Source organism: Temnothorax nylanderi, unplaced genomic scaffold (assembly GCF_030848795.1).
Source record: "Temnothorax nylanderi isolate EJ_2023f unplaced genomic scaffold, tnyl_v1.0 TNYL_tig0290_pilon, whole genome shotgun sequence".
Lineage (NCBI taxonomy): Eukaryota > Metazoa > Arthropoda > Insecta > Hymenoptera > Formicidae > Temnothorax > Temnothorax nylanderi.
The window spans coordinates 210,160-230,077 of record NW_027249352.1 but is presented as its reverse complement, the minus strand read 5'-3'; the positions used below and the strand labels follow the sequence as shown (position 1 = coordinate 230,077).

At 41.1% G+C, this 19,918-nt stretch overlaps 1 protein-coding gene and 1 pseudogene across 1 annotated transcript; one reads left to right on the top strand and one right to left on the bottom strand.

Moving 5' to 3' along the window:
* Positions 1-10,251: 10,251 nt before the first annotated feature.
* LOC139780655 (uncharacterized) lies at positions 10,252-12,129 on the bottom strand. Its single transcript, XM_071719377.1, has one exon. It carries the CDS (start codon positions 12,127-12,129, stop codon positions 10,252-10,254), a length of 1,878 nt encoding a protein of 625 aa, XP_071575478.1.
* Positions 12,130-13,573: 1,444 nt separating this feature from the next.
* On the top strand, positions 13,574-16,900 carry LOC139780648 (uncharacterized; annotated as a pseudogene).
* Positions 16,901-19,918: the final 3,018 nt, after the last annotated feature.

Genomic DNA, 19,918 nt, shown 5'->3' with positions numbered 1-19,918 from the left:
TATGAAACTATTATTTGTCATCCGCAACAAGAGAAAACGCGAGGACAAACGCGATCTGATATTTCAGATAAACGCATCAATAGCAGACGGCGTACCGAGTGTAAAAGCGAGGGCGGTAGAGAGAAGAGTGATTCCACCAGCGGCGATCAAAATAATAACCACACCCAGTGCAACATCTACACCCACGGTACAGATAAAGGAGAAAAAGATGACACAATCATCACCACAACAAACAAGTCCGCAAGTAAAAGTTACACACACAAGAGAAACGCAGGACAAGATTCAAGTAAAGAAAGAAACGACAAAAGATTCAAGCCGAAAAACTAAACCAACGATAACGGCGAACAAAAAAGTGCAACTAAAAATAACAGCACAAAAAAGAAGCAGACCAGTTTCCACGAGCAGAAGAACAAAGGAAATGGCCAAGAAAAGGATCAAGAAATACTCACAAGAAGAAGATCCAACAGAATCATCACAGAGCAGCGCGGAGGAACAACAACCCGCCAATAAATCCGACTCTCCGAAGAAGCTCACTCTTGAGAAGGAACTCAAGGTCAGCTTGCCGAGGAGAATGAAATCGCAGGTTTCACCCTCGATTTCTATTGAGAGCCGGGAATCTACCGGACTGTCACATACAATGTCCCACGACAACGGGGCGAAGCAGTCAGTTCAAGTGCAGCCGAGTGGACAACCCGACAAGGAGGCCGAACGACAGGTATTGTCACAGGCGAGCCAGACGGCAGACGAGGGTACGAGGGAGTCACCTCAATTCGAGGAGCTACCCGACGAGGAGGTCCAAAGGTTGATGGCGAGGGGCGGAGCAGACATCGTCCAGACAACATCGCCAGGCAGTCAGATCTTCGCTGTGGAAGTGGAAGTGCAGCAGGAGACGCAACAGGAGGAGAGCAGCCAAAAGGACCAGAGCGTTTACATACAGTTGTAACGCAGAAGATATATACCTTTTTTTATTAATGTACGACAGAATATTTTAGTCAAAGATTGAGTCTTATTATTTTTTTTATATAGAATTTTATTCAGACACTAGAGTCATTTTATATATTTTATTATTTTAATCATTTAATAATGTGTTGCATGAAAGAAGATATACGGCAGCGAGCCGAAAGGATAGCATAAGCTAAGCGAAATATTAATAATAAAGAGAAAAAGAGTTTACACATAAAAACACATACAAAATACTTACCCACAAACATTCCTTCAATCCCATACAAGCATCGATACGACGAGCACATAAAATAAATAATATTAAAGATAACATTCATTCAGATGGATTCAGACAAGTTCAAGGTAATCATATTAACTTTTATTTTTGTTCTTTTTGCCATAGCAGTAGTTAGTATATTGTTACTGGTATATTCATATAAAGTAGAGTCAGAGCCACATTGCTCACCATGAAGTTTAAAGAATACATAATTGTTTCATTCATAATATTTTTCCCATTACTCACAAGTTTCCCAGATACGGAGATCATAATTACACTATACGCTCTATTCACACTCTACATAATAATTTTAGGAGCGGAGATAGATCCACGACCGATCCGCGAGTGACGGTCTTATTAAACATTTTAATTCATTATATTCGAGCTACACTTTTAGCGTTATTAACGAGCAGGACATATTCCTGAATTAACATATATTTTATTTAAGTTTTTCGAGCGATAATCACAATTACACTCCACTACACCAGTTACACTTTACAGGCCGTAAGCCGACCGAAGAACGCAGAGATTATCTGTGAATGGAAGAAATTCCAAATAACATAATTAACAATTTTATAAAGTTTCATTAACATTCCAAACGATTAAACAGTGATATTAAGGCCTTCAGCCGATGAGATGCACACGGTGCACAAGTACAATTAAATTCACACTTTATTCAATTTATCTAAAGGTTTCATTACAGAAATGACCTTTTGGGGTCAATTAACATTCGATTACATTATTTGCAATATTTTAAAGCATTTTGAAGAGTTACACCTTTTTACTACACTTTCGACACTTTCTACACCTGTTTCTGAGATTCAGCGTGCGAGACGAGCCAGCGAAGACTCTACACCTTAAACTACACTTTCGACACTTTCTACACCTGTTTCCAGATTCAGCGTGCGAGACGAGCCAGCGAAGGCTCTACACCTTTTTCATTACACCCATTACACTTTCTACACTTGCATGTTAGATTTCAGCGTGCGAGACCGAGTCACCGAAAGGTGCTACACTTTTACACTTTCTACACTCGACGACTTAGGATAAGCGTGCGAGATGAGCCAACGAAGGCGGTTACACTTTTATTACACTTTTAGCACTCCGGGTGCAGATACATTAAATTCATTGAATTTTCAACATATTATTTACAGTTACTTCTCGAGGAAGAGAAACAAGCCAAATGGAGTTGTTCCAGGCAAAGATTTATTTAACATTGCGAATAGCAATGATTTTCATTATATTCAGTTACACCTTCTTACACTTTTATGTACTTTCTACACTTTTAGACGGCATTGAGCCGATTTGATATTATATTCATTAATTTGATATTTAAACATTATTCCCTGTCAATTTAAAATTCATTATTACGCGATTATGCGTGCGGTAATTTTAAGCCGCGTTATACTTACTTTTTATACTTACCTTTATTACACCGACTCCGGTGATTAGATGAGACGATTCCATAGCGATCCTGGGTACCTGAAAGAAAAGAGAAATTAATACTTACCTGGTTTACATTGGATTCGTCTTTTGTGACGTTGAGAGTCACTCGATAATAATCGAGTGACTTTGAGTTCGCTTGCGCGAAGTTTGCGTGCAGCGACGCGTTTGGTTCACGCGGGTGCGAAAGCCAAGTCGCGCCGTTGCACTTTAGTGTAGCATCTCACGAAAAGGTGCCGAGTCCCAACAACGACTCGGCAAGCGAAGTGCAGATGGAGTCGTACCATCTACACCCGAAGGTGCGTTCCGCGAGCGCGAAGGCTGCGCGCCTAAAACGAGGACTCAGCGCATGCGTGAGTCTAAGGTGGGAGAACTCGACCCGTTCCTCCCGGACAGTCCGTCGCGAAGTTTCGAGACGATAACACGTACCAGGGTTTTCGTCATACAAATCGAACAAAGGCGGTCTTATCCCGTTATCCGCTAGCGTCAGTAGCGTGATTGAATATTAATTAGAAGCAGTGAGTGCGTGATACGGGATATCCTATTGCGCTTATATTGATCGTTAAGATCCGCTTTAACCGAAATAACGGCGTTTCGATAAAAACTCGACGTAGCAACACGCGATCGAGCGAATACGTACGTTAGAGGAGATTGCTGTACAACCTAGCATTAGAATAAACTATTATTTGTTTATAATAAACAAAAAGCATTATTTCGCGACCCCAGTGAAAATCCTATCCTCGTAAATACGTTTGCTTAACAAGGGCGTGGCCGACGGCCTTGAACGCGCCTGCGACGTGAATCGACAGCCATCTTGCCGAGAAGGAAGGACGGGGCAACGCAGTAAAGAAAGGTTTCTGTATTCTATCCAGAAAATACAGTGGCGACCGTAAATTCAGCCCAAGTAGTAAGTGGCTATATTTAATGATTTTAACAATTCCATTCGTTGTTCCGGTCACAACCGCACCACTGCATTCTTACGCGTCCGGTTCGGACGGCATTCCGTTGTATGTTCTGCGTGTTGCTTGGCCAGTTGTTTCTTCGGTGCTTACGACATTGTTTAACCGATCGTTGGAGACTTCCACGTTCCCGTCGGAATGGAAGCGGGCACTAATTCGCCCACATTCGAAAATTCGAAATCCACAGTCTCCGTCCGACACGAGACCCATAGCAAATCTGCCTGAAATGTCTAAGATTCTCGAGAGGATAGTCGCCTTGCAGATTGAACAGTATCTGGACGAGTTTGATCTTTTAAATCCTAGACAGTCTGCTTACCGTTCTGGTCACAACACTCAGTCTGCTCTATTACGTGTATGTGACGATATCAAGTGCGCGATCGATAATGGCCTTGTAACTATAATGATACTCTTTGACTTCAGCAAGGCATTTGACACTGTCCCACATCCTCAACTTTACATAAAGCTGAAAGAGCACGGTTTTTCAGACGAGGCTATAATGTGGTTTTTCTCTTACCTAACTGGCCGGTCTCAAGCAGTGGTGGATGACGTCGGTAACATGTCTGAGTGGCTCTTCACTTCATCTGGAGTACCGCAAGGCTCAGTGCTTGGTCCCCCACTATTTTCCCTATATATCAATGATATTTACCGTGTTTTGCTCTACACATATCATATGCTTTTCGCAGATGATGTTCAAGCTTATCTCTCGTGTCCGCCGGCTGACATAAATCGGGGCCTCGAGTTGATTTCTAGGGATGCTAAGGCCATATTTGATTATGCTGAGCTGAATGGTCTCAAACTCAATCCCAATAAGTCAAAGATTATCATGTTTGGGAGTCGGGCTCATATTGGAACCATTAATCTGAATTTCCTACAGCCTGTTGTGGTGAATAATACACCAATACCATTCGTAAGTGAAGTTAGGAACCTTGGTATTATCATGACGTCCGATCTTTCTTGGAGAAAGCATGTCATCCATATCTCTCAGAAAGTTCATCATGCACTGTATAGTCTCAAATTCAACAAGAACTCTCTCTCGATTGAGTTAAAGATGAAGCTGGTTGTTACTCTGATAATGCCTCACATTGATTACTGCTGTCTGGTGTATCATGGCATGACCAGTGAGCAAAACACTAGATTGCAGAGGCTACTGAACTGCTGTATAAGATTTATCTACAACCTCAGACGGGACGAACATATAACGCCGTACAGGAAGCGGTTGGGATGGCTTCGAGTTGAAAGCAGAAGGCTATATTTTATGGGATGCCAGATATTTCGGATTCTCCATATGCGATCACCCTCTTACCTTCGGGAGCTTTTCACTGTACCTGATCCATCGTTGAGGAGATCCGAACGTCTGGTTGGAACTCAGACCTTCCACATCCCTCCGTACAGAACGGAAACATACAGAAACTCTTTTCATATATCTGCAATGTACTTCTGGCACTCGCTCCCTAATAACATAACTTCTGCATTGACTATCGCATCATTTAAGAGTCTTCTTAGATCTTTTCTGCTAGTATCTGAAACCGACTGAACATATCAACCTGCTGTTCTTTCCTTTATTGAAGTCAATGTTGCACTGAATTGCGTTAACTTAAGTTTATTATAGACGTCAAGTGAGTGTAATGGTTTAAGTTGTTATTATTGGTGCGTTAGTAATATAAGTGCGTTAACTTAAGTTTATTACCATGTTCTACAAACAATTTTTGTAGCTTTATGCCGTATTGATGGCTTCGTGTATGATGTTAATTCTACGGATTGTTATGCTAATTTTATGCTGTGTTGCACAGAATTGCGACTGCCATGTTTGCTGGTGATTGTTAACTGCATGGCTTCCTGAAGTAGCCACTTGATTGAGAGCATTGTATTTCTTCCTGTAACTACTAGACTGTTAACTGCTTTAATGCTGCAATTATTGTATATGCTTTATTACATTTGCCCTTTAGCCTTGCTTGGGCATAATAAATCATCTATTTATCTATCTATCTCTCTCTCTCTCTCTCTTCCTCTACCCCTACTTCATGTATAATTCTTTGAAATTCAATCAATTATTTCCCCAAAAAATTGGAAAAATTATAAAAACCGGTTTCCAAAAAGATCAGTAACAAAAACTAAACACATCATGGCGCTCCCCGGAAAATTCTACCCCTACTTCATATACAATTCTTTAAGATTCGGTCGATTAATTCCCGAAAAATTGAAAAAATTTCGGTACCGGCTTCCAAAAAGATCGGTAACGAAAAATTATACACTTTATAGCACTCCCCGGAAAATTCTACCCCTGTTTAATCTATAATTCTTTGAGATTCGGTCAATTATTTCCCAAAAAATTAGAAAAATTAGAAAAACCGGTTTCCAGAAAATCGATAACAAAAAACTATACACATAGTGGCATTCCCCGGAAAATTCTACCCCTATTTCATATACTTTTGGTAAAAATTCGGTTCAGGGGTTTGAGATTCGGTCAATTATTTCTCGAAAAATTAGAAAAATTAAAAAAACCGGTTTCCAGAAAATCGGTAACGAAAAACTATACACATAGTGGCACTCCCCGGAAAATTCTACCCCTATTTCATATACTTTTGGTGAAAATTTGATTCAGGGGTTTGGGCTGGGCGTTGATGAGTGAGTGAGTGAGTGAGTGAGTGAGTGAGTCAGTCAGTCAGTCATCTTCCTTTATATATATAGATTGCAGTGCAGTATCTTAGCTATCATAATAAGTTAAAATAAAGTGCTCTTTTTTGCTCATTTGCTTGAGGTTTTATTTTCAGTGTTGGCGGATGGTATTTCACGAAATGTGCTGTTCGATGTATGGAGAAATGAGAACAATTTTTCTAGAAGATTAAATACTGTTATTAATTTCTTACTGGAAAACAGTGATTTAAGAGACTATGATGAATAAAACACGAAAATTTGTCGGCCTAACTGGCAATAAATTTAATATCAATCACAACGACGTTTCGACCTCTGCTTTGGGTCCTTATCAAGTTACAATTATTTAGCAATGCTGCAACAACACAAATTACCGATATTACACAGAAATTAATAAATAATGGTACAAGTATAAAAACTTACAATAATTGCGTGTCAAGTTTTAAATCTTATTGTCATCGTTAAAAATATGCGGTCAGGAGATGTAAAAGAACAAACACTAGAGACATGACCATGCCGTGTAAAGCTCGGAGAACGAATGGTAAATTCATAATAAACAAACGCAAACTACCGTGAATTGTATAGAAGGTAAAGTCTAAAGCGAAGATATAATACGGTCATAGACTAATGGTAGATTTTCGGTGTCTTTTTGTGAGTTAATAGCGTCTGTATGTTTTTTAATGAACAACATTTCAGAGATTTCCCGTTTTTTGAGGTTTTGTTCCCTGTGTAAAATTTTAACATCTTGCCATTTAAAGTTGTGGTCGAAATCCATTCTATGCTTGCTAACGACTGAGTGCTGATTGGAGCGCTTGTTAATGTCAGCACTATGTTCTTTTACACGGGTCTCCAAGTGTCTTTTGGTCTGACCAATATAACAAGCACTACAATCCGAGCACTCAAGTTTGTAGACCACACCAGTGCATTTCTTATTCTCGAGTCTGTCCTTCCCTTTTTTAATTAATGTATCTAATTTTTTAGGTACGGTGTAAAGGGTGCTTACGCCGTAATTACCAAAGGTCCTTCGCAAACCTTCACTAAAATTTTTTAAATAGGGAATGTGCACATAATTTTTTAAATCAGGGATGTTAGATCCTCTATCATCGTTGTTACCTCTGTCATCGTTATTCGACCGCTTGTTAATTTCCGCAAGTCGTTTTTTAATATGTTTGTTAATTAACGCGTCTGGGAAACAGTTGTTCAATAAAATTGATTTTACCAAGTTAATGTTTTCGGCATGAAACCGCTCATCTGACAAGAGTATTGCGTGGTCGACTAAGCTAATGATGGTATTGATCTTATATTTCAACGGATGGCTGGAGAAGAAATTGATGTAACGGCCCGAAAACGTCGGCTTATATCTTCGCTTTAGACTTTACCTTCTATACAATTCACGGTAGTTTGCGTTTGTTTATTATGAATTTACCATTCGTTCTCCGAGCTTTACACGGGATGGTCATGTCTCTAGTGTTTGTTCTTTTACATCTCCTGACCGCATATTTTTAACGATGACAATAAGATTTAAAACTTTACGCGCAATCATTGTAAGTTTTTATACTTGTACCATTATTTATTAATTTCTGTGTAATATCGGTAATTTGTGTTGTTGCAGCATTGCTAAATAATTGTAACTTGATAAAGACCCAAAGCAGAGGTCGAAACGTCGTTGTGATTGATATTAAATTTATTGCCAGTTAGGCCGACAAATTTTCGTGTTTTATTAATTTATTACTGGCGAAGAATTATCGTATTGACTATGATGAATGTTATTCAACATTAATAAAGAAGAATTTAAGTAATTTTTGTGAGCAGTTAAAAAACAAGTGGCAGATATGTCGTCGCATTATGCCAAGATTTGTATCTACCAACAACAAATGGTTAAAAAACTTATTTTCGCCGGTCTTCCATCACGTTCTAATTGTAATAATCAAGTCAGGCCTGTTGGGCGACCTCTCAAACGATTTTCGGAATGCAACGATTGGACGAAAAGAAAAAGAGTTCAGCATCTATTGAACGAGAATCACGAAGAACTGGCATACGCTACTTGTTTGAGTCTACGAGCAGAAGGAAGAAGAGATGCGGCTGAAATTGTTAAGCAAGTTTCCCGTTATTCTCCTCAACGGGCTACAAAAATAAAGAAACTTACAACGGAGCCAAAAAAATGCCCCAGAAACTTACACCTGAAGAAGCTTTAGCATTATACATGGACACCAACTTAACAAAAAAACAATATATTACTATACAGCAGGTCAATAAACATCATAATGCAGATATTTATCCCAATTATATTAAGATACTTGAAGCAAAAAAGAAATGTTATCCTGAAGGCATCATAATAAGTGAAATTTCTGCAGAAGTTGGACTCCAACAGCTTATAAATTATACTGTTTACAGATTGATTTCCGTTCAAACCGAAGTTCTTGGACTTTTAAATCTTAGCAGTGATATACCTACAAACATATATTTAATTATAAAATGGGGATGCGATGGTGCTGCAGGCTAAAGTCAATATAAGCAAGTTTTTGAAAGCGGCGAACATAACGACTCATATTTATTTACTGTATCTCTTGTACCATTATGCATGACTATGACAGATAGTAATAATAAAAAACACATAATATGGCAAAACATGAAACCGTCATCAACCAGGCACTGCCGTCCGATTAAAATTATGTTCAAAAAGGAAACGGCAGACTTAGTAAAGGAAGAAGTAAACAAAATTAAACAGCAGATCGAATTTCTGACACCCTCATCCATGGAATTTAATGGAAAACGATTATTAGTGCACGCACAACTATCTTTAACTATGGTGGATGGGAAAATATGCAGCTCTTTGTCCAATGTCGCTGGACAAAATTGTCATTTGTGTGGAGCTACACCCAAGCAAATGAATGATATCGACACTGTTTTACAGAGACCAATAAAAGAAAAAAACTTAGCTTATGGAATATCAAGTCTCCACGCATGGATCAAGGTTTTTCAATGTCTCTTGCATATATCTTATCGTCTCGAAATAAAAACCTGGCAAATTCAAAAGTCAGACAGAGACAAAGTCGATCAGAGAAAGAAAGAGATCCAAGAAAGATTTCGTCGTGAAATGGGGCTCTTAGTTGATATGCCAAAATACGGATTTGGTACAACTAATGATGGCAACACAGCCCGGCGATTTTTTGAAAATCCGGAACTTTCGTCGAATATTACTGGAGTAGACAAACAACTTATTTATAAATTTGGCATTATATTAAAAACCATTAGTTGTAGGTTTGAAATCAACGTTCCTCAATTCGAGAAATACTGCTTAGACACTGTCAGATTATATGTACAATTATACCAGTGGTATTACATGCCACAAAGTGTGCATAAAATATTAATTCACGGAGAAAAAATAATTAACACAGCAATTTTACCAATCGGACAAATGTCCGAAGAAGCCCAGGAAGCACGGAATAAGGATGTCAAAAAATACAGAGAATTTCATTCAAGAAAATTTTCTAGGAAAGAGACTATAGAAGATATGTTTCACATGCTTCTTATTTCGTCAGATCCCATAATAACAAATTTAAGAATCAAAGACATCAAAAGAAGTGCTGCATTACCCAAGGAAGTGCTAACCCTGCTGAAAGCTGCATTATCCGATGACTCTGTTATTAATAATCTAAATTACGACACTGACAGTGATTAGAACTTTCTCACTATTTTTTATTGTTATTCCAAGTTGACAAAATATATATTTAATACTTCCAAATATGTATCATTTAATTTTTATATATTCTAGAATCGTTACTCTTTATGGATATAACAAAAAAATTTTTTAACATGTTTTTTTTAAGTACGCATTAAAATCAGTAATAAAGTAGAGTTTTATTTTTCATTTCTGTGTAAATATTATTGAATTCCAACGTTATATAAACGTATATACGTATTTCTATAAATAAAGGTTGATTTGGTTTCTTAAATAATTTTCACCGCTCAGATCAGTCAAATTGACCTCTGTGCGACGGTCCGGTACGCCCTGGCGGCGCGCGTCGCTACCGTGCGCTGCACGCCCACCATCTTCCTGTTAAGGCGGGGGTTCTTCTCCACCTTCTTCCACCATATTGGCGCCCCGTACATCAGCACGGAATGGACCGTCGCCACGTAAAGACGACGCACGCGCCCGCTCGCCCCGCCCAAATTTGGCATCAGCCGCGACAGGTTATTAGCAACCTGCTGGGCTCTTGGGACAACGCGGGCGACGTGCTCGCCGAAACTCCTTTCGCCGTCCAGCCACAACCCTAAGTACTTCACGTGGGGAGTGGTCGGGACTTTGACTCCTCCGATTCGGAGGCTGAGCCATGTCGGAGGCGGCTCCTGTTCCCTCCGATTGTAAAACAGTGTGACCTGAGTTTTTTCAGGAGCCACCTTTAGGCCCAACCTCTCGATGAAGCGCACCACGCTTGCAGCTGCCACGCTGGCCAGCCTGTACAGCTCCTGCCACCCCTCCCCGCTGACCCCCAGGTATACGTCGTCGGCATACCCGGAGAGCCAGCATTTCATGGGGAGGGGGGTTCTGAAGACCAGATCATATGCAATAATCCATAAAAGGGGCCCCAGGACTGAGCCTTGTGGGACCCCGCATTCCACGAGTCTGGTTCTCGGGACACCATCCCGGTCTTTCGCAGCTTGCCGGACAGTTCCCCCGCGGCCAGGGTCCACGCTCCTCCTGGAATACCATCGGGGCCAGGAGCTTTGTTCCTCCTGACCCTTTTGATGGCTCTCTCCTGGCTGACCCGCCCATTCTTCCCGCCACTCTTGTTTGGCGGTGGCGGGAAAGTGGACTTCTCCCCCATCCGCTGCAGGGAAGAGAGTGTTCACCACCTCCTCGACGAACGGGGGATCGAGCGTCTCCGTCAGCGGGGGCGCCCATGGTCTCAATTTGTCTTGGACCAACTTGTATGGGCGCCCCCATGGATCCTCGCTGACGCTCTCGAGGAGCTCCTTCCAGGAGCGCTCCTTGGCCGCGCGTATAGCCCTGGAGAGATCATCGCGGGCGGATCGCCATGCCTCTCCGGCTTCCTCCACGTCTAGAGCGCCGCGTCTACCGGCGCGCGCTCGGAGCCATCTTTGTTTGGCTCGGACGGAGGAGCGGCGTAGTTCTGCCAACTCCTCCGTCCACCAATATGCGTGTATTCGGGGAGGGAGAGGGCGAAGTCGGGGCATCGCCACGTCGCAGGCCTGCGACATCGTCCTGACGAGCTCCTCGACCTGGTCGTCTATTTCTCCCTCCCTTGTATCTCTCTCCTCCTCCTTGATCCAGTTCGAGGCAAGGACCGCTGCTCCAAAGCGGTCCTTGTCCATTTTTCGGAGGGCCCATCTCCGCCTTCGTCCGTTTGCGTCACGACGGCGAGCGAGCACCTCTGGAGGGGTGGCACGGACCGTCATCTCCAGATACAGATGATCTGAAAGAGTTTCCTGGCCCGCAACCACCCTCCAGTCGTTTATCTCGCGAGCGACAGGGGGAGTGGCCCAAGTAAGATCGACCACCGACATCCCCTGTCGTCGCACGCAGGTGCTCTCTCGGCCCGAGTTTAACAAGCTCAGGCCAAGGCTCGCCGCCGAATCCTCGGTAACGCCGCCCCTCCTATTGGTCGGCGGGGGACACCACGTCAACGACCTCGCGTTGAAGTCCCCCGCGACCATGACCCGGCCAGACGAGCAGGCGCGGACGAAGTCTTCCACTTCTCCCAACAGTTGCTCGTATGTGGCCAGGCTCCACCTCGGAGGGGCGTACACCGCCACCACGGAGATGGACCCCCACTCTACAGCCACGTATCCATCCCCGACTTTCTTAACTACGCACGGGGAGGATGCTGGCATTGCCCTCCATGTGATCGCGACGGAACCCCCGCTATCCCCCGCCCAGCACGGGTGATTGCGTGGGACCCTGTAGGGCTCCGCCGCGATCCCCAACGCACACCCGAGCTCGGCCAAGGCCTGACAGAAGAGGTCCTGGGCCGCGCGGGTGTGGTTTAAATTAGTCTGGAGTACTCGTAGGGCCATTGTTTACATATAGTTCACCAGTTCCTCCGTACTTTCCTCCTCATGCTGCGGGACGATGTCTCCCGTTTCCTCCGTTATTTCCATCTTCTCCGATGTATCTCCCTCCTTGCTTTGATCTTTTCTCACCCTTTGCGGGAGAGGTCCCTGATTCATGATTTCCTGTTCCATGGGCTCAGGCTCCGATCTCTGTGAGCCTTCCTTCTTTTTCTTTTCTTCCGGGTTTCGATCCTTCTCCTTCTTGTTCTTCTAACCCTCCTTTTGATCGACTCCCCCGGCGATAACTCTCCCTCCTTGAGTGACTTGATATCCTGTGACCTTCACGTCGACTATCTTCGGCTTGGACTTGGGGTTGGGCTTCGGCTCAGCCCTTTTCTTTGCCATCGGTGTTTGGTCTGTGGATTTCGTCACGGGCTTGGGTTCCTTGTCCGCTACCTTCCCTCCTCCTTTCCTTTTCCTGCTGCCTTTGCAAGAGGGACCCCCCACTCTATGATTATGGGGCAACCCCTTGCTCTGGCAGATCGCGCAATTCACAGGCGCTTGGCACTCTCGGGCTGGGTGGCCTGTGTTGCCGCACCTGTAACATGCCCTGTCCTGTCGGTTTCACTGCGGCATGTCAGTCTCGTATGCCCCAACTCGAGGCATTTGTAACACTGTAGTGGCCGCTTATCTAGTATCACTACTTTCGATGCCGACCACCCCAGTGTTACTTTACCCTCCCTCGTTAGGGCATTCGTTATCGCCAACGGACATTTCACCACCGTGGAGCATAAGCCGTTGGCCTGTTTCCGAATTGGCCCGACCGCAAAACTCAAAGAGAATGAGTTGCTCACTTTGGCGAGCGCCTCTTTGATTTCTCCCTCGGTGACGGACTCCTCAAATCCGCTCACTCTCACGTCCGCTGTCATGAGCGGACGACCGATTTTCACTCTCTTTTTTCCAGAGAGAGCTTCCGTCATTTTTGCGGCGAGTGTGTCGGTCTTCACGCCGCTGTCCTGTCCAGAAATCTCCAGACTTAGCGCACCTGTCGCCGTCCTCCTTACCTTGGGAGCCTTCGTGATTCCGATGCTCTCTAGCAGCCCTCTGACACCACTCTTGAAATCCTTTGTTACGCATGGCTACGTAATGTCCACTTGGCCACTACGCGGCGCTACCTGACATTCATGCCTGTTTACGTTTTATGTTAAAGAGGTTAATCGGTTTCTCAACTTTCTTGAGTGTTGAATGTGCGTAAAAAGTGAAGTGAATAGTATGATTTTCTACAATGCCACGGTGTATAGCTCCAGGATGTACCTCTGGGTACGATTCTAATAAAGAAAAGGTGCATTTCTTCTATGTTCCGAAAGACGAAAATATGATAAAGCTATGGCAGTCAGCTTTAAAACGAAAAGACTTTATTGTAAAAGCTAAACAACCAGTTTGTGAAAAACATTTTTTACATACAGACATATTATGGAACCGTACTATTTGTGATGATAAAGGACATATTCTCGGTGTGGTAAGTAATGTTAGTTGTCACCGTTGTCACGTAATTATTAATCACTTAACTATGTCAGTAATAACTTAGGAATTTAACTTTATATTACTATTTTATTGCATTTCTTATAATTTTGTTTCTTTAGTCTGCACAATTCAAAGTCACACGTTTACGTAAAGGTGCAATTCCAAGTATATTTCCTTGGACAGAAGAAACAGAAAAAACGCAAATTGATATTCAGAAAGAAAATGAATCTAAAATTGAAGATGTTTTAAATACTGAAGTATTCAATATCGATAATGGAGAAAACAAAAATCTAACATCACTATCATTTAATGATATAATCAATATAGTTGATAATAAACATTTACATATACCGCCACAATGGACATACATGAAACACTTTAATAATAACATAAAATTATTGATATTTTATTTACCAATGGTTAGTACAATCAAGAATTATGAAGATAAATGCATTATCTATCTGCAAAAAGAAGTTATACTCAAAGAAAATATGCTGTTAGAAATAAACATCTTAAAACAGCCTATTATAGACATTATAGATATTCCATTTGATTTACAAATACATAACATTATTGAAAGTGTGGAACAATTGAAAGAAACATTATTTTCGGTGAATAATCTTAACGTGTGCTTGGGTGCTGTTAATGTATCTAATGAAATTGAAGAAATAGGATATGATCTGGCTTACAAAGACATCTCTGGCATGTGGAGACACAAGAAATGTAGATTAATTATATCACATTTATTAAAGATATGTAAGTTTTGTTCCAATATAAAAAATTCGTTGAGACGAAAGCACCGTCAAACAAAAATGGTCAAGTCACTTAAAAGAATTAGATTGTCAGCGACCTCAGCGATTACTACACAAAATGAAAAGAAATTGTTATTGTTACGGAAGAAATATTACAAGGCAGAAAAAGCGAAGAAAAGAAACAAATATGTAGCAGACAAGTTGAAAAAAGAGCTTATGAATTGTATGATGAAAGTTGGAGAAACATCTGCGAAAACTATAGAAGATCAATTAAAGAATAAAGAAATTCCTAACAATCAACTTATTGTAATAGATGAAATAATACAAGCTACAAAATATTCAAATCCAAAATCTCGCAAATATAATGAGGAGTGGATTTTATTATGTATGTTAATGCGTATGAAGTCACCTACTACATATAATTTTTTACGAGATAATCAGATATTACCTCTTCCATGTGTGAGAACTATACAAAGGCAAGTATAAAACACGTTAAAATAGTGTTTTGTAATATAAAATTTTTAGTCAATAAACTATACAATTGTTTTTAAATACAGTTTTTTATAATTCGTACTCGTGGAAATAAATGCTCATTTAATGTCGTATAATTACTACGTTATCTAATACAAAATATTTATTTTTGGCAATGATTACAATAATTAACAAAAAATATTTACTTTTTATGAATGCAGCAATTGAAACAAATTGAATCAAGTATCATATTGATATACATATACATATTCTATATTTAATAAAAAAAATTTCAGGTACCTTTCTCTAATAGATACTCCGTGTGGTTTTGATAAAACATTTTTTGAAATGTTCAAATTGGTATTGGAAAAAAAAAGATAAGCAAAAACATGGTGTAATATTGCTTGATGAGATACACCTCAGGGAGAGTATTTATGTTAATTCGAGAAAACTTACATACACTGGATTAATTGATTTTGGCATTGATGGACCACAACCATCAAATCTTGATAAAAAAGCTAATCATGGATTAGTGATAATGTTTCACCCAATAGCGGATTTTTACTCTCAACCGATCGCAGTATTTGCCTCTAGAGGACCAGTATCAGGAGTAATGATTGCACAGCTTGTAATTAAAGTATGCGTTTAATCCAACAAAAGTTGTACGGAATTGCAAATACGATATTTTAATTATGCTTATTTATTACAGGCTATTACATTATTAGAAAATATTGGTGCTAAGATCCATGGAGTGATTACTGATGGTGCAGCCACCAATAGAAAGTTTTGGACTACAGTAGGCGTATGCAGTAAAAAAGATAACTTGAAAAATAGTTTTGATCATCCAACAGTTAATGGACGTTTTGTATATGTTTTCTCCGATACGCCACACTTAATTAAGACGATAAGAAATCGTTTACATAAAACACCATTACAGGTAAAATAACTAATTAAATTATTATATATAATTATGTCTGTTACACTGTTTAGATTATAATTTTCAAACTTGAAAAAAAATTCAAAGAATTGTAATAATTTTGTATAAATTAAGATTATTATTATTAGTGCATTATTTCTATTATTAGCTCAGTCCGGAGGAAAAATTAATAAAATGGGATTATTTCCGAATCTTACATAACAAAGACAGAACATTACCTGCTGAAATGCGGGTATGTCCAAGAATAACAACAAATCATCTAGAACTCAGTAACGTTGCTAAAATGAGAGTGTTACTAGCAGTTCAAGTAAGAATCTCTCTCTCTCTCTTTCTCTCTCTCTCTCTCTCTCTCTCTCCCTCTCCCTCTCCCTCTCCCTCTCCCTCTCCCTCTCCCTCTCCCTCTCCCTCTCCCTCTCCCTCTCCCTCTCCCTCTCCCTCTCCCTCTCCCTCTCCCTCTCCCTCTCCCTCTCCCTCTCCCTCTCCCTCTCCCTCTCCCTCTCCCTCTCCCTCTCCCTCTCCCTCTCCCTCTCCCTCTCCCTCTCCCTCTCCCTCTCCCTCTCCCTCTCCCTCTCCCTCTCCCTCTCTCTCTCTCTCTCTCTCTCTCTCTATATATATATATATATATATATATATATATATATTCTTTAATATTATTTTAGTCGCAGTATAACGAAATTTTGTGCAAAATATTGATAAAACTCCATTATTTGTATTTCTTGAATTTCTATTATTTGTATAGGTTTTCAGTAAATCAATGGCTTATGGACTAAGGTTTTATAAAAATTTTTTACTTGAACTACAAGATTGTGATTGTACAGCTAATTTTTGTGATTGGATCAACGATCTCTTTGACGCTTTAAATCAAAACAAAGGTTTGAAGATTGAAGATAAATACTACAAGATTAATTTAACTTTGAAAAATTATTAATTACGTTTTTTACTTGATTTGTGTTTAAAAAATATGATATATCAAATACAACCTTTTTATTAGACTATAGAAGAATCTCTAAAAAAATTGGATAATTGGGAACAATACGTCCACAGTGGTGCTATCCCAGAAAATAATTTTTTAACAAAACAGACTGCAGAAGGACTCCGTGTAACTATGAAGTCAACGCTTGACTTAGTACAGTATTTGACTCTAAATGCTGGTTTTGATTATGTTCCGACAGGACGTTTGAATCAGGACTCACTTGAGGTTGGCTAACATTGTAGGTACCTAGTAAAGATTACAATTTTTGATAAACGTGTGGAAATAATCTATATTTATTTTTTTAGCATAAAAATTTAAACTCACTATAACTATAATATTTTAAGTCTTTTATTTACAGTATTTACACTGTTTTCTTTACACTATTTTTATATCCATTTTTTCTGCATCTAATATATATTTAGAGATTCTTTGGAACCGTGAGATATACGGCAGGATCGAATGATCATCCAGGGACACCTACTTTCCTTCAAATTTATAAAATTTTAAGTACTTTCAGTATAATCAAACCACCTAAATATGGAAATTGCAGATTTGTGGATACAAAATGTAAACCTCCAATTTCAATTTCAGATATAAAAAATTTATATCGTGATTCTCGTCAAGAAGTATCATCTATAATAAAAGTAAAAGAAAAATTAGACAATGTTATTAATAATAACGAATTTGATCAGAATTTAGACCAGTTTATGGATAATGATTACAGTCAACCAGAGATCATTGACTGCGTTATCTATTACGTAACTGGGTATTTATCGAATCACATACTAAAATCAATAGATTGTGACATATGCAAGAACGCATTTACTAGTTCTGTTACATATTGTCCTTTACCAGCAGCTTTACTAGTTAATATGAAAGAAGAAGGATGGATAATGCATCCTAATTTAAAATTATATAATTTCATCAAATATTTAGAAAATTTATTTGCAAAATACTGTCATCGGTCTGATGTATTTGAATTAATAATTGAAGACATTTATACACCTGCCTTGTCATTTCCTTGTAAAAATCATGGTGATAAAGTACTAGCGCAAATTATTGAATGTTATATAGCTTTGCGTATGCGACAGTATGCAAGTAAAATAAATAACGAAAACAAAAAAATAAATCAACGAATTAAAAAAAATGCAAAATTTTATCAAACTTAAATAAAGAAAATGTATTATTTATAACATGTGTACTTTATTTTTATTATATTTATGGTATTTATACAATAGTCTATCCTATATTTTCTCCTATTTTATATAAATTTAGTGAAAAATTATATATTATATGTACATACTGTGACGTTGCAGTTTCGCTGCATCGTTGCAGCGCCCCGCCGCCGTCACAAGGCGCGGGTTTCGCGACCTTTTTCACGCCCGAGGACGGTTCAACGAATCGATGCGAGATCTCCAGGGGCATATTATAATTGCGTTACAAATTACTGATCCCTTTTATTTTATTTTGTATCATTTGCGTGGCGCCTCACCGAGCCAAAGACCGGAGTTTCCTGAGAGGATGCAGAGGGCGCGAAAGCGGAGTCGACGAGAAGGACAAGGCGAGAAATCGGACGACGGAAAGCGGATCGAAGCGAAAACTCGCGGGCCGCCGAGAGCGACGGAGCGCAGGAAAACACGCGCGCGGCGCGTGACACAGCGGCGGGCGAGCCCATAATGGCAGGGCCCCGGGACGCCGGGGCTAACATCAGCTCGCCTGCCCTCCTCACACTGCTGACCGGATTCCGGGATGGATGGCCACCATTTCCGAACCGAAAAGGAGGAACGCGGAGGCAGACACGTCCCGTCCGCCGCCGGGAAGAATCCCGGAAAAATTTGCCGCGCGAGCGGAGGGCCGTTTAGCGCCCTGCGGAAAGCCGTAATTCACGGCCCTACGCACGAATCCGCCGCGAGCCTGCGAGCTCACCCCTCATTGGTCCGCGCTCCAACGTCGCGGGGCCGCGTACGCCCGGGGTGGGGTGCGCTATCGATTCCGCCATCGAGCGAAATTTCGGGAGCATTCGTGGATCGTCCTCGCAAACCGACGCACGTCACAATCAAGTCGCGATATTCTGTTCGCGTTAAGTCGCACCTAGAAGCTGAGTACGACGTCCGGCTCTCTTTACGACCCTTGGGACAACGGCGAGGACCCTCGGGAGAGAATCTGCCTACGGTGAGGTTGCCCCGGTAACGTTTGATGTAAAGCCACGACACCGCTCCCCGGGTCGCGCTCTCGCTCGGGAAAATTCGCGATAATTAGCGTATTCGCCGACAAGGCGTATTTAGCGATCGATAGCGAGAGCGAGGGGCACCGGAATGGTCTCGTGGCCGTGGGATCGCGATCGAAATCTACGAACCTCTGGAGATCGCGGTAGGCGCGTCGATGACGACGTTCGATATCGCGAATACGCCATTTCTCGCGCCCTTCGCGTTCACGACCGCGTGTCTCGTTATGCGTAGGATTTCGCCCGGTCGAATCTTAGATTCTGCACGCGTAATTAATGGCGTCAGAGGGATATTCGCGTTGGTTTGATTGCGTTACTCACGATTCGCGTTCGGACATTTGGAGTATCCTCGCGATTTCGGCTGCGTTGAGATATTATTCGCGGTAGGATGTGGATCGCCTTAAGATACCATTCGCGTCAACCTAATGTTGTGTCTCGTTATTACTCGCGGTAATTCCGTAATCTTTCTCGCTTTAATTCGAGTATTTCGCGTTATGCCGAGTGTCTCGGCGCGTCATTTTTCGCGTTGGACGATTGCTGACGACCGCGGGTGTTGCGTTCGATCAGAATCACTTGCGTATTCTCCGTTTCGTGCGTTAGGATAAATCGGTCATTTCGCGTTAGTTATAGCATTGGTCGCGGTAATTCCGTCTATTTTCTCGCGTTAGTTTAGTATTTCGCGTTATGTCGAGCGCCCCGGCGCCTTATTCTTCGCGTGAGGATATCCCTGGCGATATCACAGGTTGCGT